General features: G+C 36.7%; 2 protein-coding genes across 21 annotated transcripts in view; both read left to right on the top strand.

The window, feature by feature from the left end:
- Positions 1–17,435, top strand: part of LOC114147831 (dedicator of cytokinesis protein 9) — a 79,176-nt gene extending 61,741 nt beyond the window's left edge. For 4 of the 20 annotated variants that reach the window (XM_028022505.1, XM_028022500.1, XM_028022501.1 and 1 more), the window contains 22 exons: positions 44–160; positions 644–755; positions 1,543–1,676; positions 3,541–3,655; positions 3,739–3,805; positions 3,896–3,943; positions 5,724–5,767; positions 7,922–8,037; positions 8,122–8,259; positions 8,357–8,539; positions 8,797–8,910; positions 9,345–9,560; positions 9,754–9,811; positions 9,914–10,020; positions 10,165–10,287; positions 10,396–10,509; positions 12,733–12,879; positions 13,129–13,339; positions 14,197–14,387; positions 14,480–14,580; positions 14,656–14,794; positions 16,373–17,435. In XM_028022505.1, coding sequence (XP_027878306.1) covers positions 44–160; positions 644–755; positions 1,543–1,676; positions 3,541–3,655; positions 3,739–3,805; positions 3,896–3,943; positions 5,724–5,767; positions 7,922–8,037; positions 8,122–8,259; positions 8,357–8,539; positions 8,797–8,910; positions 9,345–9,560; positions 9,754–9,811; positions 9,914–10,020; positions 10,165–10,287; positions 10,396–10,509; positions 12,733–12,879; positions 13,129–13,339; positions 14,197–14,387; positions 14,480–14,580; positions 14,656–14,794; positions 16,373–16,498 — 2,721 coding nt within the window. In that variant the 3' untranslated portion in view covers positions 16,499–17,435. Of the gene's footprint in view, positions 1–43; positions 161–643; positions 756–1,542; positions 1,677–1,836; positions 2,002–3,540; positions 3,656–3,738; positions 3,806–3,895; positions 3,944–5,324; positions 5,462–5,723; positions 5,768–7,921; positions 8,038–8,121; positions 8,260–8,356; positions 8,540–8,796; positions 8,911–9,344; positions 9,561–9,753; positions 9,812–9,913; positions 10,021–10,164; positions 10,288–10,395; positions 10,510–10,734; positions 10,741–12,191; positions 12,222–12,732; positions 12,880–13,128; positions 13,340–14,196; positions 14,388–14,479; positions 14,581–14,655; positions 14,795–16,372 lie in introns of all 20 variants that reach the window. The other 16 variants (XM_028022503.1, XM_028022494.1, XM_028022502.1 and 13 more) reach the window with 11 other exon arrangements.
- A 755-nt stretch (positions 17,436–18,190) lies between these two features.
- Positions 18,191–25,969, top strand: slc15a1a (solute carrier family 15 member 1a). Its single transcript, XM_028022509.1, has 23 exons — positions 18,191–18,318; positions 18,451–18,491; positions 18,929–19,016; positions 19,514–19,655; positions 19,811–19,930; positions 20,018–20,117; positions 21,040–21,130; positions 21,258–21,341; positions 21,422–21,504; positions 21,579–21,665; positions 21,738–21,827; positions 21,912–21,956; positions 22,098–22,130; positions 22,219–22,307; positions 22,534–22,615; positions 22,731–22,847; positions 22,983–23,126; positions 23,220–23,266; positions 23,465–23,572; positions 23,679–23,790; positions 24,341–24,478; positions 24,761–24,868; positions 24,978–25,969. Exons 1-23 carry the CDS (start codon positions 18,312–18,314, stop codon positions 25,215–25,217), a joined length of 2,196 nt encoding a protein of 731 aa, XP_027878310.1. The 5' UTR covers positions 18,191–18,311; the 3' UTR covers positions 25,218–25,969.
- The last annotated feature ends 176 nt before the right edge of the window (positions 25,970–26,145 follow it).

The raw sequence follows: 26,145 nt of genomic DNA, 5'->3' as shown, positions 1-26,145 counted from the left end.
TTATGTGTGATGATCATGTTAAATATTTTTGTTTTGTTTTTAGAGCCAGCAGGCCAGATTGGCCACCTTGTACTTCCCCTTGTTTGGTCTCCTTCAGGAGAACGTCAACAGGCTTAATGTGAAGGAAGTCTCCCCATTCCCTGTCAACCACTCCAACAATGTAAGAGAGCCACCTAGTGGCTTCTTTTGAGTATTGACTTCCATCCATTCAAAACATAAACATAACAAACATAAAGCATTAAATTAAAACAGCTCTGCGTCATCATAAATGCGTCAGAGAGAGAAGAAGTGCACTGATTACAGTCAAAAACAAAATAAAGGTCCCACATCAGCTTTGGTGATTAGGTCTTGAGTTTCAATTAATTTTGGTTGATTTATGTATTGCCAGTGCACAATAAATGCTGTCTCAAGGCACTTAAGATATATAAAAAATTAAATTTTCCCGACCTTATTGATAGATTCTCAGTCAGTTGCATACAGTGGTTTTTTTTGTCACACTTGGCTTTATATCATGCAAAAAAGTAACATTGAATATACAGTATATAACCTTACTAAATACAAAAAGCTTTCTTCAGAACTTCAATAAAATACATTTTATTGATTTTTTTTTTTCTTCTTCTTTTGATTGTCTTTCTTTTCTCAGAATGGACGAGACGATTCGCTCCTTTCAAATGCCTTGATGACGCCTCCTAGGTCCAGCACGTTTCTGGACACCAGCTTGCACAAAGATGTTTTTGGAGCTATCTCGGGTACAAGTAAGTTAAGAAAACAAAACAAAAAACACACACACAAAAAGAAACATTATTTAATTGAATCAGGGTTCCTACCCAGTTTAAAAGTGTCTAGAATTTACTTTTATTGTTTCCAGGTTTTGAATTGCTGTAAAAAAAAAAAAAAATTATTTTATTTACAATTTTTCTCTCTTTAATTTTCATAAATGTCTTGTAATAATGAATAAGTATGTTGTGTTTTTTTATTTTATTCAAGTGATATTCTTTCTTTGTTGTTACCATATTATATAAGGAGTTAATATTGTACGTAGTAGTAATGACTGAATTGTCATTTAAAAAGGACAGAGGAACTATTTTACTCCCTTTTTTAGCCTATAAGGGAGCCATCATCTCAACCTAAATTAAAGCGATTTTAACTTCAGGTTAAATTCAGGTTCAGTTGAAATATAGGAACAAATCTTTACAAACTTTGCTTTATAGGAGTTGTTCACAAAATGTTAGTCCTTACTCCAAGTACTACTGATATTTTAAACCACAAGCCATAAAAAACTGTTCCATATCAAATTCAGGATCTTCTTTCAGCCTTATGATTTCTCCAGGTTTTTTGGACCCAGACTTAATGAGAACAAATTGCTATTAAAGAAGTTGAAAGTTAAAAATCTTGTAAGCAAATAATTGCTAAAACTCCTGGGGAAAGTAGGATTATTGAGCTTATGTAGAAGTTTGAAGATAAATAAGATAATGTGCAGGAACTGTAAAAGATTCCTGATAACAGCAAACTTTTGTTTTTGATTTTTGTTTTTCCCTTCAGCTTCCCCTCATGCAGTTTCCACCCCTAACGTGAACTCTATGCGCCACACCGACTCTCGTGGCTCCCTCATCAGCACAGAATCAGTCAACAGCCTCCATGAGAGGAACCATGACAAAACCAATTCTCTTGACAAGGTATTCTACTTAATTCAATCTTTTTAAGGCATCCAGCATTTATTGCATTGCACTTTGCTGAAGTTTCACATATTTCCCAGGTTTAAAAAAAAAAAACTGACAGAGAAAGTGTTTGTTAACTACCCTCAACATCCTGCCTTCACTGTTCGATCTGCCACAGCAAATGGAGAAGTTTGTATGGAGACATTCTGTCTGCCTGCTTCCCTTTGTGGAAACTGAGGACATAGTGTGTCCTATTCACACCAAGCGAGCCACCATAGACCTCGCCCTGCTCACCATCCCCTGCATCCCAGAAATCCATCTGCAGCCCGTCAGATCTCTTCAAGTATAATTCTTCTTCACACTTCCAAGGAGTGTCCCATCTGGGAATGTTAGTGTGTGTCTTGAATGTCCTACTTCCCTAAAGCTGTAGCTGTTTGTCAGAGGATTTTCTGACTTTCATGTTTGTTCTTGTGGTGTAAAGTAGATCTGTTGCATCACAGTTTGTTTTATTGCTCCTTTTCCTTTTTCCCTAGTTTCATACACAGCTTTAAAGCCTAAAATAAAAATTTTCCAGCTCTGTAAACGTGTTAGGAGAAAACCTGGGCATGTAGTTTTCAGATTTTATTAATTCCTCAAATTTCTAAAACCAAATATGAAGTGATGATTTTATTATCATTAATTAATATTTAGATTTGCAACATATTTACAGAGTGGAATTAATATAAACATTTTGAAGTGGCCCAGCAAATGACCCTGTGTTTTTCTCTGCTGTTTTTTTTTTTTTGTTGTTGTTGTTTTGTGTTTTTTCCTTTTATGGTTTCGGGAACTAACTGACTAATTTGACACCCCCATTGCTTTGCCTTCGTCTGACTGTGACATCGACCTCGCTCTTCTTGAGTGACAAGTTGTAACTGCAGGAAGCGGCTCAAGTTGCATCATGCTGTCCATGAAGTCACCCACCTCCGGTTTTAGTCTAGACTGAATGCTGGCAAAAGGACATGTGTGGCATTATTTCCCAACCATGTCTGTGGTACAGCTGTTTCTAACCGCTGTGGTTCAGTTTGCCGTCTGCTCTCTACCTCGTCTGGGAGAATGGTGTTTGCTTAAAGTCACAATTCCCAGTAAAAACATAAACTATCTTTGGTAATGACACTGTTTCAGCAAGTTAACAGCTTTCCTCCTGGCAGTGAGAGCATATACCCTAATAACACCATAACCATTTAGTAAAAGGGGTAAAAAAATAATTTTTCTATGTCTAACGCAGCATGTGTTGGCATCGAATGCTGGGATTGACTTTATGAGTGCAAAAATGGTTGCGGTAAGACAAGAGTTTACATGGAAACTGAATTAGTCTGCGAGACATAGAGGCTGAAATTCAACGTGGTTTAAGTGGTGGTGTGTTGATGACCTAAAACTACCCCAGCCTCACTCTCCCAACCCAGTTTACTGAAATAAAAAATATACATTTAAAGTTTGATCAGTCAAGATATATTATTTTGATCTCTAGATGATTACATTCAATCAAGATCAAATATAACACTGAGTAGAACTTATATATAAGATATCAGCTCAAGCATTAGCCAGCTTCTATGGACAGTTATATTTGCTCTGTACAATACAGGTGGTGGGCATATTGTTTTACTTGACATGGTAGAAGAGAAATATAAGCCATATTTTTGACACAAATGGCACCACCCCATGACACTGTGCCACTCGGGGCAAAGAGCAATTTCTTTCATGTGAAAAACCATTACTGAATAATTGTCTGGTTTGGCTTGTCTTGATATATTTAAAAAGAGAAATTAGCACGTCTGTGAAAAAGAATATGAATATATATTATTTGCCTGTCACCACTTAAACACTCCTTGTTTTCTTGTCTCAGAACCAACCTGCCTCGACCCTGGGAAGCACCTTGATGCGATGTGATAAATTGGATCAGGCAGAGATCAAAAGCCTCCTCATGTGTTTCTTACATGTGCTTAAAGGCATGTCTGAAGGTAAAACGAGAAGCCCTATTCTGTGTTTTAAATACATGAACAAACAAGCTGTCGTCACAGTTTCAGTATTGTTTTCCCTCCAGATGCTCTGTTCACATACTGGAACAAGGCTTCATCTGCTGAACTGATGGACTTCTTTATCTTAATTGAGTGAGAGGCTTGTCTTGACTGTTAAAATACATTGGAGTTGTAAGTGCTTATAAAACATGTGATGGTTGATTTTTCTCTTCCTTTCTTCAGAGTGTGCCTCCATCAGTTCAGATACATGGGGAAAAGATACATTGCAAGGTAATGTTGCAAAGTGTTCTTGCTTTTTGATACCTCATTATTATGAAAGAGAAACGTGTCTAGTTTGTTTTTGCCATTTTACAAATAATAATGTGGAGGAGCAGACACTCATCACTGGTATACATTTTTAAATAATTTGGATCTTGTGCTTAGAAGAGCTTCACTGATACTAAAAATTGAGAACTAGGCATCGAAGTTTAAATTCATTTTGAATTTGGTGCTCACACAAAGTTTACAACATTATACATACAGACATCCCTGCCAGTATTTAGATAATTATCCCTAAACGTTTTAGAAAAGCATCACAGGTCCTGGCATAATTCTGGCTGGATATTTGATCACTCTTCTTATCAAAAACGGTCAAACGCATTGATAGCATAGTTCAGAAACAGGGCTGGGATTTTGTGTTTCTGCAGTCAACACCTCACAAACAAATACTGTTCTATAAAATGTAAAATAAAAAACATACCAATTATTATATCAATAAACTAGTTGAATGACTTTACCTTATTGTTGGACAGATTTCTATTAACTGATTTTCTCATGAAAACAAATATAAGAAAAACTGGTCAAAATACCAATCATAACGGTGCAATTATTTTTGGTGCTTTGTAAGTATCAATTACATTTTATCTTACTACAATAAAATTAAGATCCTCATCATGATGTAACATGTTCATGCTTAATAGAAACTAAATAGAAATAATTCCAGCCTGGAAAAAACATCTCAAACAAATCACGGAAAGTTCCAAATCAACATGAGAATTATGCCTATGATGAGTGGATGTACACTTCTGTATCACTGATTATCCAGGTTCAAGTTTGAAGTAAAATATTATGTTTGTAAAGTATAAGTACTTGCAGGATTCAGATATATCTGAACACCCATTCATTCTCTTCTCTTCATATTTGGGTGTTTTGGCCTCCATTCTAAGAGGCCTTTACTCTCTCTAACCTGCCATCACTGTTTCTATCTCTATTCACTCAAACGCTGACAAGTTTAACATACTGATATAAAAGCTGGCTCCTGCCCTCTCCTGCTTGGGTAAGCTAAAGGGGGAAATGATTTCCCCAGACTGACTGCATGGTATTTTTCATTGCAGTGCTGTGACAGTTTTGGTTTTCCACCTTCACCGCCTCTCGTTCTTTCATGCATGGCTTAAGCTTTAACTTGCTGTTTTAATGCTGTAATATGTTTCACCCTAGGCTGCATGTTAAACATGCACTCATGGTCACAATTTTGACTTCCTGGCACATTTGAGTGCTGCTTACACCTCTTGGGTGTGTAAAAATGATAAATATTCATCTTGACCTGCTCCACGAACTCTGGCCCCGCTGGTTTTTCCAGCTCTTTGTCTAATTTATCCTGTTTCCTCATCAGAAACCAGGAAGGGGCAGGACCCGTAGCACATGAGCGGAAGTCTCAGACTCTGCCTGTGTCCCGTAACAGGGCGGGAATGATGCATGCCCGCTTACAGCAGCTCAGCAGCCTGGATAACTCATACACTTTTAACTACAGTAAGTGCCATCAACCATGCTCTACCAGAAGACCCTCCTCTTACTCGTCATCTCATGTAGTCTGACCCCCCTCATGCTTCTCATTATCTTTCTCATCATCCTCTGTCAAACTCAATCAGATTTATAGCAGAAAAACATTTCGGGAAAATATCTCTAAACTATTTTAGAGCTGGGTAAAGGCAGCTTTATGTTAATCAAAGGGGAGTAAGGTGGGTATTTTTATGAAAAGGCATAATTTAATACAGTTTCTTTGTGTTTTCAGTGTAAGAAAGATTTCAAGTATACTTGGAATATCTGTAGAACATGGTAAGAATGTGACAGGTTGAGAGGATATTTTTTGCCTACTTAATTTAAAAAAATAAAAAATAAAGCATGCCTATTTTAACTTCAAGTTTAGCTCTCTAAATCTTCACATCCTCTGCACAGCTCATCTGCTTTTGACTTTGATTTTGGAAAAGAAATCCATTAAAAAATGTGAAGAGTTTCATTCCAAACAGGTGCTGTTTGAAGAAACTGTTCAGTTTTCCTAAAAACACAAAAAAGCATAAATAATTGTAGACCCTTTTTGTACCAATTCCCTCTCATGCACTTCCACATCGGACTTCTAAGCAATCCATTTTGCAACAACGTTGCTCCATAGCTGAGACCTGCTTCTGGTAGATATAATGTATTGGAGTCTTAACCAATTAGATCATGAGTAAAACACAATAAAATCCCTTCAAATTGTCTGTTGTCAAAGTGTAAAAACATCTTGTGACAGATGATATTTTGTACATAGAAGAGTTGAGTAAAATGCCAACCAGCTGGTCTGACTGAAAATAAAATCCATTATGACAGTTTGTAAGCATAAACATGGATAAATATTTTTTTTCACTGACAATGCTGGGAGTATGTTCTCTTAATTTTCTAAATGTGGAGGTCTGTAATCATTATTTCAAATCTAACATTTTCCTGTAGATTCAGGGTTTTGGGGAGTCAGAGTTGTATTTAAGGGCTAACCATCCCTTGTTTAACCAGAGCAAGAGGTTTGTTTGCATTTTTGGCACAAAGTGGAGGTTGTTCTCAGGGCCAGGGCTTCCCCTTGTCCCTCAAACATGCTGGTCTGTGGAGAAATCACAAATCATAATTTATAAGGAGTAGGACCACAAGTATGCTGTCTAGCAGCATTTTCTTCTGTCTTCTAGTAAATCTCACAGTTTTTTTAAGGGCTTAGCTTGCAGATATTTTAATTGATTTGTTTTGATTGCTATTATTCTACCATTAGTCAATAAAACATCCCCACAGATGTTGATGCCCCTTCACCAAATTGTCACCAATGTTCTGATAAAACGAAGCCATATGTTGAAATTGAAATACTTTATTGTTCCGGAGGGGCAATTAATTTCCAGCAATCTATAAAATTTACACATAACAATGAACCCTCACATGAAGGTAAAAAAAAATGTACAAAATTATATCAGAGCTCCAAATAACACAATTTGTATAGAATAATTAAAGAACTCAGCAATAAAAGACCTCAAGTTGTGGTTTGATCTTGCCTTTTGGGCACAGGTAAACATCCTTCCTGATGGTCGAGTCCTGAACTCGATGTACAGAGAATACAAAGATCCTTTAGGTATCAATATTTCCCTGCTACTGACTCTTATTCTGAAGACCTGATTAAGGTCTCTTAAAATACCACCAACAATCTTTGTAAAGACCTTAGCCATTCTCATTGACCTCTCTTTATTAACCTATTCCTGCTAAGGTTGCCATTCTAGCTCACCATTCCAAAAGTAAAAATGGATTCCTTTAAAGGAAAAATAAAGTATTCCCAAAAGAGATGGATCAGCATTAAAACCATTTTATTTACCAAAAATAGAAAACAGCCTCTGGATGGCCTTCTGATGGAATCATTGTTAACCTCAAAAGTTATCTTATTGCCCAGAATGCTGGCCATATTCTTATACTGTCTCCCATTATTACGTGTTGGTACAATCATAGGCTGATTTCTTCAAAAATCAATCACCATCTTTTTTGTCTTCAAAAAGATGAGTTGTTGCACCATGAATTGGATTACTCTACACAATCACCTTCCTTGTCCTTCAAGAGTTTAATGATTACAGTCATCTGCAAATTTAATGATGAACTTTCGCTCGTTTTGGCTCTGACACACATGAGCATAAACACACATAAACACACACTTTTTCAAAGTGTGGTAACAGCACACGGTTTCTTTGTGAACCAATGAAAACACAGATCATGTGTTTTCCTTGCCTGATGAGCAATTTTGCGCTGCAAAGAATAAGAATTTTTGGCTTTCGCTTGGAATGAAACTTTTATGTTCAACATTATTAAAGAAAACTTCAATAGTTTTAGCATCAGCTTTGCCTTATATGATAACCTTTGATGTAAATAGCATTTCTTGACAGAGTTTAATGAAGAACATGAAAGCGCTACAGCATTTGTGTTTCTTTTCAGCCTACAGTCACTCCGATGCGGATGTGTTGAACCAGTCACTCCTGGAGGCCAACATCGCCACTGAAGTGTGTCTAACAGTCCTGGACACTCTCAGCATCTTCATCATGGGCTTTAAGGTATCAGATCAAACACCTGCCGGGTACCATGGCCTGAATTATCTGCATTATCTGAATTTACAGGCCATTCCTTGTCCCATACAGACACAACTTTGCTCTGACCACGGCCACAGCCCACTGATGAAGAAGGTGTTTGAAGTTCATCTCTGCTTCCTGCACATCAATCAGTCTGAAACAGCCCTGAAGCAGGTCTTCACATCACTGCGCACTTTTATTTACAAGGTCTGAAGAACGTTTGGTGCCCTATGGAATGATGGTTTGTTTGTTTTGACCAAAAATTCATGGCAGAGGGTAAACTGGTTTTGCCTTCTTTCTGCAGTTCCCGTGCACATTTTTTGAAGGCCGTGCAGATATGTGCGCAGCCTTCTGCTACGAGATTCTGAAATGTTGCAACTCCAAGCTGAGCTCCATTCGTAGTGATGCAGCCCACCTGCTGTATTTTCTCATGAAGAGCAACTTTGACTACACAGGTCGCAAGTCCTTTGTCAGAACACACCTGCAGGTGAGACAGCTTTTCTGTCAACCTGAATTATCTCTACAAAACCTTTTTTGTCTTGATTTCAATCTATAGCTTTGCACGTATATTTTGTATATTCCTTGCTGCAACAAAACTGCAATTTGATGTCCCTACACACTGGTTTAATAAAAGATGCTTCTCACCTCTGATTTCCATGGTTGTGTGTGATGTTTTTACATAACTCTATGTTTTGTAAAGCTCAACAGTTGCTTTGTTCTTATAATTATGTGTTTCTGCTTCAGGTGGTGATTGCTGTCAGTCAGTTGATCGCTGATGTGATCGGTATTGGAAGCACCCGCTTCCAGCAATCTCTGTCAATAATCAACAATTGTGCCAACAGTGATAGAACTATCAAGGTGAGGAGCTTCATGGCAAAATGAATAAAATTAAGCCTTGCAGTACCTTGAAAAGCGTTCATACCCCGACAACTTTTACACCACAAACTTCAGTGCGTTTTAATGGCATTTTAATCAAAACAGCTAACAGAGTACTGCGTAAATAATAATAATACATCAAATGTATGTAGAGCGTTTTAGGACACGCAAAGACTCTTAGAGCGGAAATGGAAATTATCTACATATCAAGACTTTTCACAAAAAATTATCTTAATAGTGCAGTGTGTATTTATACTCAGCATTCCTACACCTTGATCTGGCCAACACCACGTAAGAGAACAGACTAGAAATATCCGTTTATTGTCCCAAAATGGAAAAATGTAGGTGTTCTAGAAGCAAGTTAAAGTGACAATTATATTCACAAGGATTTGTCTGAACTCCATCCCACTCAACAGCACACAGCTTTCCCATCAGATGTGAAGGACTTGACAAAACGCATCAGGACCGTTTTGATGGCCACAGCTCAAATGAAGGAGCATGAGAGAGATCCAGAAATGCTAGTGGACCTGCAGTACAGCCTTGCCAAGTCGTACGCCAGCACCCCCGAGCTGCGAAAGACCTGGCTGGACAGCATGGCCCGAATCCATGTGAAGAATGGAGACCTATCAGAGGTCTGTTTGTGTGGTTCTTTGGGCTGGATTGTGCTATTACGATGAATAATTTAGTATTCAACAGACATTAAAGTGTATTTTATGTAGTTCAGCTGCTTTATGCTGATTCCTTTGATATACGATTATATGTGGTGACAAATCATCAGCATCCCCTTTGTGATTTTGATTATCATTTTAATGTTTTGGTTCCCAGGCGGCCATGTGTTACGTTCATGTTGCAGCCCTCGTGGCAGAATACCTCCGGAGAAAAGGTGCTTCAGTTGTTTCTGATGAAAATGCTTTTGATCCAGTTGTTTGATTTGTCATTAGAAAGTTTCTACTTATACTAACATCTCTCCTCCTGTCTTATGTAGGAATGTTCAAGCAGGGCTGTTCAGCTTTCCGAGTTGTAACCCCAAACATTGATGAAGAAGCAGCAATGATGGAGGATGTTGGGATGCAGGATGTGCATTTTAATGAGGTAAAACTATTTTCTTCTTACTGTATGTATTTTCTGTCTATTAGATATCCTTTTCAGATCCTTATGACCAGCCTGACTTGTGTCTCCTCAACCCCTTTAACTAAGCTCTCCATCCATTATTTTTTCCATTTGTCGTCCAATCAGGACGTTTTAATGGAGCTTTTGGAGGAGTGTGCAGACGGCCTGTGGAAAGCAGAGCGCTATGAGCTCATCTCAGACATCTATAAACTCATAATCCCAATTTATGAGAAGCGAAGGGACTTTGAGGTACACTGTTTCTTTATTACGGATAGAATCTCCTAACCAGATTGAATTAGTCTTCATTTTATTTGGCTTCCAGCATGATCTACAACTCTGCTGTCTCCCTTTATACAGAAACTGGCCCACCTGTATGACACACTGCATCGTGCATACAGCAAAGTGACGGAGGTGATGCATACAGGCAAGAGGCTGCTGGGGACGTACTTCAGAGTGGCTTTCTTTGGTCAGGTATGTTCAGCCTTCAGACTGCAGTAACACAATCTGTCCACTAGGGTTTAAGGTTTGGTGTTCTTTTCCAAACAAACACATTGCTTGTGTGACTGTAAATTACTAAAACGTGACTGAAGAGCACAAGTTGGCAAGCTGCTGAACATATTTTAAGAGCACGACTGCATGCAGCAACATTTTATGACCCAACTTCTCTGCTTTTTTTTTTTTTTATCCTCTTTGAAGGCAGCGGTAAGTGATACAGGAGACCTTCCTGATTTTGTTAGTCGTAGTCTGTGGTGTTTGTGCTGCTTTAATTCATTTGCACTTGTCAAACACTGCTTGCTGCTTCAAATTACCCAATGTGCTATTCTGTGTCACCTCATATTATTGTGGGGTTTTTTCTTACATCAGCTGAGAGTTTGTTCATAGGTTTTGTTCCTGTTGAAAGGTTTATCTATGATAGGTAAAAATCCAAGCAACCTTTTTAAACATATTTGGTAATTTTAGAGGTGACTCAAAACAGCCCAGAGATATAGCATCTCTTCTTCTGTAAACATACATTTCAGTATTTTCTGCTTTTTGATGCATGGGCTTAAGCTAATATCTAAGATAAACACACTAAACATTTTTGTTATTTTCAAGCATCTATGGCACAGATTACTCATCCACTTTGCCATTTAACTCTTTAAAAGAAACAAAAGTGAAATCAGCTGGTCTAAGCTGATTAATTGATTAATTCCTTTTTGCCATGTGGATGAGGGGCAGTGCTGCGTTACTCCATGCACTATATGGTTACAGAAACTTATTCCGACATTTTCACTGACATCTCATTAAAAGCATGATGTGACAAGAAATTGAAGTTGTTTTGAAACTGTAATTGTTTAAAGTCTTATTATGCCCATAAACTGATAACGTATTCCTTTACTTTCAAATCTTCAGAACAGACAGAAATGAATGTTGGTGTATTTCTCTGCAGTGTAACCCTCATGTTAAGGTTTCTTCCTGTTACATCATCTTAATAACATGGAGTACTTGTGTTGCAAACTTTGCACAGAAAGCAAGTTATCTGTTAACTTTCTTTTTCTGGTACGCTGTCAGCACTCTACATTTGCTTAGCATTGCAACCACTTATATCCAAATCAGATGTGGGCATCAAGGACAGTGAGAAACAATCCAACCAGCTAAATGTGCGATTGGTGAACATTTCACTAAAACTGAGCATTCCGGTGCAAAAATGATGAAAATTTCCAGACAAGTATTTTAGTAACAACACAGATTTAACTTTATTGCACAGTCTTACAAAACAATTACATAACATAATAATGTGATGATGTAACACTTGAGGAGAATTTCTTTTCACCAGAACAAAAGCAATCGAAATAAGATGGTTGAGTTGGCACAGAATGACTAACAACCAGCACTGCTAATCTCTGTTTAAAGGACGTGTTGCATGGCACTCATTCACTTCTGCATTAATTTCAGCATTTCTGCGTGTATTGCAATTGCAAATTTAGTACATGAGGTTTCAAATCTGACCATATTTGTCGACTTTAGTGATATTTTCTGAGTGTGTTTACCTCCAGCTGTGTTCTTTGATAAATAATAAGAATAGTTGTCTTTTTCCAGTTAATGTGCTCACGGTTATTATAGTTTTTGAATAACAATGATTTTATTCTTTTGTGTTGTCCACACTCCTGTAGCAGTACCAGTTTACTGACTCAGAGGCGGAGGTAAAATAGTCTGACAGCTGCAGTGTGTTTTAGGTTGCTTCAGTGTTGTGCTCCTTCACTAATGCAGTCTGCAGTGCGGTTTCATGTGCAGTGCTGATGTTTAAGCCCCTTAACTCCTCCTGTGCGCCACAATCAGTTTTGTAGCAATCAGAGTAGGAAACCCCTTTACAAAGCTAATCACAAGGTTTAGATCCCGCTGTATAAATGCATGGCTTCCCTTCTCATTTCACAGGACTTTTAACTTGTAGTGTGCTATTATGGCATTCATGTCTTATTTAGATATAAAACTAATAAACTAACACAAGTGTTTTTCTCTAGTTGCTATTCTTGGAGCTTAGATAGTATGTTGTGTATTTAGGACTGCTCAGATCAGAGCTGAGTATTTTAATCAGTGTCAGAATGCCTCCCACTCACTATTTATACTTGGTTTGATGTGCTTCCCTTGTTAGTAGATTAATCCAGTTTTTGTGCTTATTTAAGATGACTTTTCAGAGTGTTTAATCTTTTTTAGGGTTTCTTTGAGGATGAAGATGGTAAGGAGTACATCTATAAAGAGCCCAAGTTCACACCCCTGTCTGAGATCTCCCAGAGGCTCCTGAAGCTTTACTCTGACAAGTTTGGACAGGAGAACGTGAAGATGATTCAGGATTCTGGACGGGTGAGATCATCTGCATTCATCTTTTGAAAGAAAAAAAAAGATCAAGGATCCACTACTCAGTGGATCCCTAAATGAAACAGAATGAAAAAGTGTTGTTTTTTTTTTTTTTTCCTTTTGATGCAGTTTATGAACAGGGACAAAAACATCATTTGACCTGGAGGTTGTTAATTAATGTAATTTGTTGGCAGTTTGATTGGTGCTGCATTGTAGCAGGAGTTCATGTCTTGAGATGATGTGCTTCCTCTATAGATTAATCCCAAAGACCTGGACTCAAAGTACGCATATATTCAAGTAACCCACGTGACTCCATACCTGGATGAGAAAGAGCTGGCTGACAGAAAGACAGAGTTTGAAAAGAGCCACAACATCAGGCGATTTGTATTCGAAATGCCTTTCACAATATCTGGCAAAAAGCAAGGTGGAGTGGAGGAGCAGTGCAAACGCAGGACGATACTCACCAGTAAGCTGCTCTTTATTAGCATTAGTGGTAATTCCGTTAAACAACTGTTTTGGTTTGTTTCTTTAAAAAATCTATTTCTCAAGCAATACCTTCTGAGAGAATAATGTCCTATAAACTTTATTAGAGAATGTATTTTATAGGGATTTTATGTGATAGACCAAAACAAAGTAGCACATAATTGTCATGTGGAAACTGATATGTGGAGGAAAAATCTGAAACTGTGGCACATATTGTTTTTATTACCTTTTGCGCTCAAACCCCTACAACTGATTTTATCCAGTTGGTTTCAGAAGTGCAGTAATCAGTAAACAGAGACCAGCTGTATGTGAGTTAATCTCAGTATAAATCCAGCCTGTGAAGGCCTCAGAAGTTTGTTAGATAGCAAACAGCATCATGAAGACAGAGGAACACAGCATACGGGTCAGAGAGACAGCTGTGTTTTGCTTTCAACATCTCAGGGATGTAAGATTCATAATCTGAAAATAATTTTTAAAAAGCCATTGTGTCACATTCCTGCTCACACGAGACTGTTTATTAACATTGAACACATTTCTCATTAGTCAATCACTGATTGCATCCGTCAGCAGAATGTTCGTGTTTATGAATAGAAGGTCTTGATTAGCTTTTGAACATGTCAGCTGTTTTTTGACATGTACATTTCCTAATCCCTATTACAGCTGTATTGTTTTATGGTGTGAGAGATACAAACGTTCAGCCATGTCATCTTATCTGCAAATATGAGTGAACTTTTATTTGATGAGCAGTCTCCACTTAGATGGACACTCAGCTGTAAAACTGTGAAACCTTATCATTTTGCTTTAATTCAAGCTTTTCGCCTCTTTGTGTAATTCCTGCAGCAACACACTGTTTTCCCTACGTGAAGAAGCGCATCGCAGTGATGTACCAACACCACACCGACCTGAGCCCCATCGAGGTGGCCATCGATGAAATGAGCAAAAAGGTGGCCGAGATCAACCAGCTGTGCTCCTCCAGCGACGTGGACATGATCCGTCTGCAGCTCAAACTGCAAGGCAGCATCAGTGTCCAGGTGCCCACTTTGAGTCCTGTCAAAGCACAAACACACACCTGTAAAAATGAGAGTATAATATTATGAGAAAATCTACACTCTCTCTATGGCAGGTAAATGCAGGACCACTTGCATACGCCAGAGCTTTTCTGGATGACTCGAGCGCCAAGAAGTATCCAGATAACAAGGTCAAGCAGCTCAAAGAGGTCTTCAGGTGAGGTGTAAGAGTCTTACAGTTATCTTGAGGCAATCTCTCTTGAACACATGCTTACAGTGTTTTTCTAAGCAGGCATTTTGTGGAGGCCTGTGGCCACGGCTTGGGCATTAATGAGCGACTGATCAAAGAGGACCAGCAGGAGTACCACGATGAGATGAAAGCAAACTACAGGGACTTGACCAGAGAGTTGTCCATCATCATGCACGAGCAGGTAAGCTTGGCGATGCTACTGCTCCTACCGCTGCTGTTTTTTTTAAACTGGATTTAACATAATAATGTAACACCTTTAACCTGCCTCTGAAACGGTCTGTGGAAAGCTCAGTAATCAGAGGGCCTTTTATATTGTTTTACAGAGCAATAAAGCACTCTCTGATAACATTCTCTGTTTTTTTTTCTTCGTGCTGACATGAGCAGATTTGATGGTAATGCAAAAAACATCAGAATGCAAATTATTGAGTTAATTGTTGGTCTTGCTAGACAAACACCGTTTGGATTTAACGTGTTAACTTAGTAAAAGTCCTGTCTTTAAAGTAGTTATAAAAAGAGCCAGGTCCAACACTTGATGCCGAGGCTCAGAGCTATCAGATAATAAACCGCTTTATCTTTAAACACCTGCAGTAAACAGGAAATCAACCTCACATAATTTATTTGAGGTTGATTGAAGCAATTTATTGCACAGCAGCAAATTTCTGCTGTGCAACATAATTGCAGCATTTGAGCTGTCAGAGCAATTGTTTTCACTATGATTGACTTATAAACAATACTGTTTGTCCTATGAAAGGGAGACAATAACCAAGAAATTTCACCTGTGGATGAAAGTATATTAATCAGTTTTTGTCCAACTCAATCCCCCCACTGCTCAAGGTGCTAGCTAGACCAACAGTCACTATTTGGCTTTTGTTATTTTGGCTTGCTGACGTTCGTACTTTCTGGCATGCGTGTGCGGAGTGTTTGGATGCATGTAAAGTATGTTTTGTTGTGTAAATATGCATCTAAATCTGTGTTCTTAAAAATGTTTTGTTTGTTTTATTTTCATTAGAGATGCATGAAACAAGTATGGTTCATTTCTAATATCTGTAATAATTTTAGCTTACATATTCCTTTTTTAAAATCTAATATAGAAAATCTAAAGTAGAAAAATTATTCCAACTTTTCTTTCTATCTTTCACACTTTTAGTGGCCATTAGTTGCTTCTGTTATGAGCATAGGTAAAGTCATCCTGTGTGAGTGAGAAGTTCAATGAGCAGTTTAAAAAAGCAGTGAATACATCAGTTAATTAATTACAAAACTTTAGATTAAAAATTTTATATTTTGAACAGCAGGTGCCCCAATCAAAGCCTGATCAATCGAGCAAACAATATTTTTTGACGCCCAAAAATCGGATTTCTCCCTGCATCCTGATAAATCTCTGTTAATTCTCAATATACTTTTTTTATTAGCAACTAAAAAAATGCTTGTTAGAAGTAATTGCCAGATTTTAGTCCCACATTTCTTCCTCTCTGGGTTTTGATATGAGACATTTATAATTTGACAAGTATACATATTAATTGTATATATACAAAAAAATGCTGAAAAACTTGTTCTCTTCCTAAATAAACAATTTTAAACAAACATAACATGACACGAAGACACAAAAGGGTGCCGCATCTAATACAATCTACTTTTTTTTTACTATTAGTCTCATTGTAAAGAATGGAAAAGATTCAAAACAAGCAGACCCCAAGTTTTGAATCTGTTGGCTTTTATTATGAGCTTTACGTTTTGATTTAGTTGTCGCTTTTCCTACCAGATCATTCCGGTGGAAGACGGCATGAAGAGCGTGCTCCCCGACTCGCTTCACATCTTCAACGCCATCAGTGGCACGCCGACCTCTGTCACCATCCAGGGCATCCCGCACTCGGCGTCAGTGATATAATCCAGTTCTGGATGTGAGCACTGTATGCTCACCATTGAGGCCAGCTTAGATCTGTCAGCTTATTGCTTGGAAGATGCTGGGACCGTAGATAACTCTGACTCTCTGTGTTGCACTCTGGTCCACTCAGACAACCATGATTTGTGACTCTGTGCTCAGGGTGGGCATGTGAGAGGCTAGGCCCAACAAGAAAAGTAACACTGCAGCAGAGACTTTCATCTGGCAAAAAAACACACTTTCTGTTGAAATGTATGTTTCACCTGTTTCTACCTAAAGACTGAACACTATTTCTATGGAGACATTCCTGTTGGGATTTTTAAAATATGCATGTCACTACATCACCCCGCCCCGACAGCCCCTAGTTGTTGTTTTCTTTTTTTTTTTTATCATGTTTAGTGTTTTTATGTACAGTATTTCACTTTTATAAGCCACTGTATTGATGTCTTGATAAATATATGCTGCAAACATCGACGCTTCTCTGTCTGGACATAAAGTTACATTTTCAGAAAAGGCTTTTTTTTTTTTTTTGCAAAACTCCTCTGAATTATTGTTAGATTAAATCTGTTTTTATTAGGAGGTTGTTTTTTTAGATGTATTTAAAGCCATTGCAAACAAAAAGTATATTCCAAGTTGTTTATTGATGTACATACAAAGGACTGTGTGCAATATTTGCAAAGCATCTTGCTGGGTGGAGATCAAACACTGTAATGATTATGTTCACCTTTTTGCCAAAGCGATGAGGTGTGGGGAAAAGACACTATGCCTACTGTGGAAGAAATATGAAGCTTATACTATTTTATGTTTTTCTTTTTTATTGTTTAAGAAAAATGTCTTATATTTGAGCAGCATTTTTTAATATTTAACACAAATCATTGTTCTGCTGTAAACAGAGATATTCCCTAATGCTTATCTTTTAAATAAAAGCACTCATTTCTTTGCACATGTCTTTATTTACTTATCTTATATTTTTTTACAATATTATTATTCAACTCCGGCTACAAAACACATGCTTTTTATGATGCAATGCTCTAACAATCTTCCAAAGGCCTTTGGAAGATCAACAGGCCCACACCATGACAGACCTGTCACCTTACTTTCTCACATTCTTTTTCTGTTTTACAGTAAAAACACTGAGGTATTTTTCTGCTCATTCTTCTGAAGATCAAAGTTAGTCTCAACTAACTAAAGCAACTTGTTAATATTAAAACTCCAGCTAAATAAACTTGTCCATGCTCAGCTTAGTTGGATTCTGGAGAAGAGCCATTTTACACAAATTGACATTTATTAAAGTAATTTCCTGACTTGTGGAGGTCAGAATTCATCTACCTTATTGTAAAGTATTGCTTACTTGTCCCATTTTGAAGCATGGTTATAGAAATGTTCCTCTGTGTCACATATTTGTTACATCTGAAAAAAAAGTCATATAGCAGTTAAAATTTCAGCGATACTTAGATTGCCTTAAATTAATTGGTGATTAATGTTTTCACAAAACGTCTGAGCAATATTTTTGTTACAGCAATAAAAAAAATACTTTCTTTAAGGCTTGTTACACATATTTGAGAACACTAACCAGTGAAATCTCAAGGTAAAAATATATTAGATGCTTTATCAGCTGCAGCTCATGTTCCCACCCTATTGCAAAAACAAACCAGTCAGAAGTGTAAAAGACAGCGTAAGGCTAATGAGGAGCAATATAACATGAAGCATTCCCACTCCCACCTGTCAGGAGAAAAAGATAAAGTATTGAGTGCTTGTGGAACAAATCTCAAAGGAATACCAAGGTGCAAGAGAAAGCGAGCGGCAGCCTCACTTAAACATGACTGGTAAGATTAGAGACAAATAGTACATATCATTTATAAGAATGTGTAGATGTATTACTGACAAGTCAAAGTAAAGTTAGTCAGTATTACACATTTAAAATTTTTTGTAGCTAAAGTAGATTTTTGCATCCACAGAAAAAGATGATCTCAAAAAGGAAAGCAAGGGCAGAGGAAAGGTAAAGTGGTGGTATTACTGTAGATAATGACTTTCAAACTGACTGAGGCTTTTTAGTAGTTAAGCATCAACAGTCTTAGCTGTAATGCTGGTCTTTTGATACACAGTGTATTAAAAATTGCATGTGACTTTTAGTTATCTTTGCCATTAGTATGGCATTTTATAAAAACTTTCTTTAGTGCAACTGACTTTTTGTATGAGTAAAAAATAAGAGTCAAATATTTGACCTTGTTTTATTGGCATAAAATATACTAATGCATCAATTGCAATGCAATAAAAAAAATCGTAACAGTATCATTTGGATTAACAGTTCATAATTTAAGATTTAATGTTGCATCCTCTGTACAAAATATTTTTTTGTGTTGACTGATCAGTTTGTATTTTCACTAAGCTTTGCTGAAGGGATTACACTACATTTGTTTTTTATCTCCTGAACAGTGTAAAGAAGTGTTTGGCTACCCCATCAGTATCTTTTTCATTATAGTGAATGAGTTCTGTGAGAGGTTCTCCTACTATGGAATGCGAGGTGAGTTTTCTGGGAAGTAACACACCAAACATCATGACAAGACTTTGCAATTACTTTACTTTTGAAAAGTGAAAAAGACTGCTGATAGATGGGCGGGACAGACCTTTCAATTTCAATTTTTGTCTTTTCTAAAAAAAAATTTTAAAAAAAGTTTTGTTAGGACCTAACACGTTTGATTACTATGATACTGCACATTTAATTAATTTTGAGGCAGGCAAAAATAATTTAAAAAAAAGACAAATCAATTTATGATTTTCAATTGGGTAGAAAGACTTATTATGTCACACAAATAGTTCCAGTTTGACCATAAACTTTGAACAATAGTAGTACAACCCATTTATTCGTACCATTATCTTTCTTATTTTGCCTTTTGTTTTAAATCCTGTTACACCTATCCTTTAACTCAAGTTTGTGATTTGAACCTATAATTATGGAATACAATAAATTGATATATTTATAATTGCGCTGTAGAAAAAGATATTATTGCCTCTCCACAGCTGTGCTGGTGCTGTACTTTAAGTACTTTTTGCGATGGGACGATGACTTGGCCATCTCCATCTACCACACCTTTGTTGCTTTCTGCTACCTGACCCCCATTCTTGGGGCCATTATAGCCGACTCCTGGCTTGGGAAGTTCAAGTGAGTGACTGGTTCCGATTTTATTGATTTCATTGTGTTATATTAATACTTCAGTGATTCAGTCAAAGAAGCACAATCTGAAAATGTTTTTTTCAATAAGGTACTTTTACATCAGCTTGTAATACTTCCACTAATCTTCATTATGTCTCTCGCAGTACGATCATCTACCTGTCGATTGTTTATGCGATCGGTCAGGTGGCAATGGCTGTGAGCGCTATCCATGACATCACTGACTCAGACAGAGATGGGTCTCCAGACAATCTCACCTTTCATATGTAGGTTTACATTTTTCTACATGGATAAATAAACTCTTGTTAGCGTAACAGCTGCCTCATGCACTCGTTCTTTCCCCTCACATTCAGCGTGCTGTCCATGGTGGGTCTCCTGCTCATTGCTCTTGGTACTGGTGGTATCAAACCTTGTGTGGCTGCCTTTGGTGGAGATCAATTTGGAGAACATCAGGTTGGAAAAACACGTGTACAGCTCCTATCTAAGATTTCAATTGCTTGATCTTTATTGTCAGCTTTCACTCTAAACGTGCAGTTCAAACATCCATAGTTCAAATTTTTTATTGCTTGTGATTCTTCCACTCTCTACCTCAAGCTTTATCTGCTTTTCTGTTTCCTGTAAACAAAGTTGGGCTGTAAATGATAATGTCATAATGGGTGCTTACTTTAATCTTTATGCACTAAATAAAAGGAAAGCCACTGCCAATACAGATTTCAGCAGCAGAAGAAACTGTCTATAAATTAGTTTACTATGCTATTTTATGAGCAACAATCTGCCTCGCCGGATTATACTTACTGCTAATCAAGGAAACATAACTGAGACCAGCACGTGTTGCTGTGGCTGTACATGATACCACAGCCTGTCAATCAGCTACCCACAGACCTAAAAGGCTGGTCAATCAACCTCTGTGTGCTGTGGGATTAATTACAAGTCATGCATTTGGTTCTGACCTGGTTAGCAATGGGCTGTGGTCGGCAATTTTGACATATGTCAAAGCAAAATTGTCATGTTTGAAGGGCAGCTTAGCAATTAAAATCTGACGTTTGTGTCAATGTCTCCACCATCAGCTTTAAAGAGGCACAGAAGGAAAAGCAAGCCGCAGCCTTGCTTTCAGCCTACTCATACATAAATAGTTCAAATTATGCTTATAGGTCAAATTAAATTATTGATGAAAGAAACCTGATTTGGATAAATAGCGACCAAAGAAACAGTAGAGGTAAAAGTGAAGAGAGGACATAAATAAGTAAAATTCAATATTAATACCAGTAAAACAGTTTTTCTTTAGAAAAAGAACTTTAATCTCACAAATAATAATAAAATTGCAGTTCTTTATATCAGTCCTCAACAACAAACACTTATTGTGGTTTTTATGCAGGACAAGCAAAGAAGAACGTTCTTTTCAGTTTTCTATCTCTGCATCAATGGTGGAAGTCTTTTGTCAACCATCATAACTCCCATCCTCAGAGGTACATGTTGCACACCTTTAATGGTCAAAAAGTGGAAATAAAAATTTCATAAACACTAATAAAATTTCAGGATGTAAGAGGAACTTTAAATTTGATCTTAACAAATATTTTTTGTTTCCTTTTACAGCTCAAAATTGTGGGATTTACAGTAAGAGCAAGTGCTACTCTCTTGCTTTCGGAGTGCCTGCAGCCCTGATGGCGGTTTCTCTCGGTAAGACTATTGAGGCTTGGGATATATACTTCCCACGTAATTGTTTAATGCACACTGAAAATGTGCATATTCTCTAACAGTGGTGTTTATCATGGGGAGTGGTATGTACTACAAAACTAAACCAGAGGGGAATATCATGCTCAAGGTGTCTAAATGCATAGGGGTAAGTCTTTTGCCTGTTTTAATATTCACATAACTTCCACTGACTTCTAAGAGCCATTTTCTCTCTAATTTCAGTTTGCAATTAAAAACCGGTACAGACACAAAAGCAAACAATATCCAAAGAGGGAGCACTGGATGGACTGGGCAGAGGAAAAATATGACGTAAGTTTTTGATTTCTTTGATTGCAACAAGATGTTCCTCTCTAGTAATTCTTCATTTCCAATTTGCTGCAGAAACTCCTCATAGCTCAAATCAAAATAGCACTGAGGGTTCTCGTCTTGTACATCCCGCTGCCCATGTTCTGGACCCTGTTTGATCAAAAGGTATGAATTGGAATCATAACTTCTCAAGACTGCACAATGTCCTTGAAGCAGAAGTATTGCTGAATTTTTACACCTCTGTTAAAGGGCTCAAGGTGGACACTACAAGCCACCACAATGGATGGGAATTTTGTAAGTTTGGTGAACGAAGCGGCATCCTTGTTTCATAGTTCCCAATAGCAGTGCATTCATGTTGTTGTCTATATATATATATTTTTAATTAATTTATTTATTTTTTTTGTTTGTTTATTTGTTTTGTTTTTTTCTCTGCAAGGGTCAATCGTCATACAGCCCGATCAGATGCAGGTTAGTAAAAAAGTTCACTGTGAAGACCCAAATTTATGTACTGCCCTCTGCAGGACAGAATGTTCATTGTGCTATTTATTTCTTAAAGACAATCAACCCCATCCTGATTCTGACTCTGGTTCCCGTTATGGACAGCCTGGTATTCCCTCTGATTAAAAAGTGTGGTCTGAACTTTACGTAAGTGAGGTGGCATATTTTATTTTTGCCAGTTGTCACCTTATTGTATGTTTTCAAAGTTTTTCTATCAGAAATAAAGTTCCTAGTTGAACAAAAAAAAAAAAAATCAAAATTCACCTGGGCTATGAAAACTTTAGAGCATAGCTGTAGATAATTTTTTACATTTTCTCCTTTCATGTGTGCAGATTATACAAATAAATACTAAGACTTAATTTCAATTCAACAGACCTCTGAAAAAAATGACTGTTGGGATGATTGTAGCAGCTCTTGCTTTCGTCTGTGCAGCTGTGATCCAGCTTCAAATTGACGTAAGTGGAGGACAAGTTGTCATTTTGTCTCTTCCTGGGACCAATGAAATTCTTAAAACACACAGCAAATGCTAGTGGGAGTTCTAAAAGCTAACTACTTTAACCTGACATCCAGAAAACCTTGCCTGTCTTCCCATCGGCGTCCCAGAGTCAGTTGAAGTTTCTTAACATGGGAAATACTCCGATTACTGTTCAGTTTCAAGAAAATCAGTTAAATCTTACAGGAGCTCAGGTATGTATCTTTTAAACAAAACACTTTTTGTCTTTTAATTAAAATGAATATTAAGTACTTGCTGCATATATCTCACACGTTTCTGATATTTTTTCCAGAGTGAAAAAATATTACATCTGTTTTATTCATTCGCAGGCCAGTGAAGAATACTTCACATTTGAAAGTGATCAAATTACGGTTTCAATCGGCAATCCTTCAGTATCAAGAGATGTTTCCCTAACCAAAGAGCAGCGACAAACACTTCTTATTCCCTCAGCAATCAATGATGACTGGCAACTGGTGAGAGACTTACACAAAATACTGTAAATTAAAGTTACACCATCCCGTGTATAATTGTTGAATTAATAAGCATTTACTACTAATTTTCTTAAGGCTTATGATCTGATTTACAAGCCACAAGAAGGAAACAATGAAATCCGGTATGTTTAACAAGTAATTCTTAATCTTCTTTAACAGTTTCATAGTTTGTTGAACAAAAAATATCTTGTTAATTGGGACAGCTGGCAAATATTTGTTTAGGTCCAATAGCATCAGTCCTGTTTAAATTGTTATAGCCGTTTGTAGATTTGGTAGTAGCTGTTCTTGAAACATTCTTCATGATTTTTATCCCATTTTAGATTTATAAATGGAATGAGTACACCAGTGAATGTCTCTTCAGCTGCAGTCCATTATGATCAAATTGGACCATTGCATTATTCAAATTACTCCGAGATAAAAAATGGAAGGTGAGGGACTTTATCCATCCTTTTAAGACATTTTGTTACTACAATGTTTGCCTTAGGTGCACATGTAAGCAGTGGTTTATTGAATATTTTCTTATGGCTTATGAAGGGCCACATTCACCTTGCAGAGTGGGTCACAGTCATGTGAATACAGCAAGGATTTTGGATTTGGAGGCTCATACACTTTCTTCATCCCCAGCACATTAACATTAGGACCAAACGTGAGTCTTAAGCTTAGTGATTTATGTTTTAAATGTTAATATTTAGAAAGTGCTTGCTTTAAAAAAAAACTGTAACAAAAAAGGAGGAGGAGGATCATCACATTTTATTATTGTGTACAGTATAACTTTTGAAGACTGATTTATATTTTTTTTACTCTACACCACTAAATATGTTTTTGTACCATGTCTTTGCCCTGCAGTGGCATTTCAAACACATTCATTCTTGTTATTAAATATTTTGTCACATTACAACCACAATCTTCAATGTGTTTTATTAGGGTTTGGGATGTAATATAGCAACATAAAGCGATGCATACTTGCGAAATAGAACTGTAATGAAACATGCAAAGAGTAGCATGCATTTGTATTCAGCCTCTTTTACCGTTATACTCCAAAAAATGGAAAATCCACAGTATGTTTTCAAAGGCCTCTTCATCCACCAGTGAACAATTTAACTTCACTGCAAACACAGCTATTCTGTGAAAGCTTCAGGTGTTGGATTTGACTACATTTGGTATATTTTTCTCTTAACTGTGTTTATTGATTTCAGTGTCATGAATCTATAACTGAGTCAGTGGACATTAAACCAAACTCGGTGCACATGGCCCTTCAGATCCCACAGTACTTCCTCATCACTGCTGGTGAAGTCATGTTTTCTGTTACTGGCCTGGAGTTCTCCTATTCACAGGTAATTCGTCCAAAATAAAACTAAACAATCTTTGTATAATGTTGTCTATATATTCCTATCTCAGAACACAGTTTGGGACAACATTCTGACCAGGCAATACTTTATGAAATCTGTTGCGAGAGGCTTTCAATAAATTTAACAAAAATTATTTAAATTATTATAAATATATTAAATTGCTGCAAGAATTTAGAGGCGAATTATGTAAGTCAATCTCTGATTATTATTTCTGTTTTTCCTTTTTGTTTTGTTTTCACTTTTAAATACCCCTTTCTTGTCAACAAGGCACCCAGTAACATGAAGTCAGTGCTGCAGGCGGGCTGGTTGTTGACCAATTCCTTTGGAAACTTTATCGTCCTCATTGTGGCAGAGATTGCAAAACTTCCCAAACAGGTAAAAAAAAAAAAAGAATACAATATATACAATACCAGCAACATATGATATCCACAAATATTTTTCAATGTCTCCCATGACTTTTCCCTTTCTCTTTGTTACCTTAAAGTGGACAGAGTATATCCTGTTTGCCTCTCTGCTGGTGGCGGTGTCCATCATCTTCTCCATTATGGCGAGTTTTTACACTTACATCGACCCCACAGCGATCGAAGCCGAGTTCAAGAAGAAACTTCATGATGATGAAGATGATAAGAAAGAGGAGCTGCAGAAATCAGAGTTTAAGATGGAGAAAAGAGATTCAGTTAGCAGTGACAATGGAGACAAAAAACATGTTCAAACCAGCATGTGAACTATAGCTATCAGAAAATTAATCTATGATGTTGACACAAAAGTAAGAATTTACAGTAGGTGTTAATTTGAGTTATGTTTATATTGTAATGCATAAAGGATGCTATAAGCTAACAAAGTCAGGCATGTCAAAATTTATTTTGCAAAAAACTTCAAATTAATTGATCTGTCAATTTTCTAAATATCAGAGTGCAACAGAATGTTCCTTTTAAGTCCAAGTTAAATCGACATAATTACAGAAAATTACTTCTTTCTTGTTTTTTTTTTTTCTTTTATTGCTTCTTTTATTGAAAAGATGTACCCAAAGTATTGGAATTATGATAATGCTTTACTTAAAAGTATAATGTTTTGCAATCTCTTAATATGAGATAATGGTTGTTCCTTTTGCTAGTATAAGAAGTTGGTTGTGAAACAAAGTCAGTCTCCTTTCTTTTATTTATGTTCATTTGGAGTGACTGAGATTTACTTAGGGATGACAGAAAAGAGATTCTCCAATATCTGGGACACTTGCACAATGAAACACAACTCTATCCCTAGAGTGTTTCTTTCCTCTCTTATTTTGTATTTTCATTATTTCATTAAAATGTGTTTACAAAATTTGTAAGAAATAAGAGTGTAGCCGTGGTATTCAGAGTTTATTGATAATGCTGCATTTTCTGGCTTTTTTAGTTGTTTTTTTAATCTTTTTCTTTGGTCTGTATTTTTAATATTTGCTGTTGTGCTAAAAATGTAATAAATATATTTAGAAAATATTGCACTGATTTCACAGGGCTATGATATACACCAAACAAATTTTGATATTAGACAAAAATAACCTCCACAAATACAAACAATACTTTTCAAGTAATGGTTTATTTTTAAAAGGGAAAAAACAATATCCAAGCCAACCTGACCATATGTAAAAAAAAATAAAATAAAATAAAAAACGT

Source organism: Xiphophorus couchianus, chromosome 7 (genome assembly GCF_001444195.1).
Source record: "Xiphophorus couchianus chromosome 7, X_couchianus-1.0, whole genome shotgun sequence".
Classification (NCBI taxonomy): Eukaryota; Metazoa; Chordata; class Actinopteri; order Cyprinodontiformes; family Poeciliidae; genus Xiphophorus; species Xiphophorus couchianus.
This window is presented reverse-complemented; position numbering and strand designations above follow the sequence as displayed.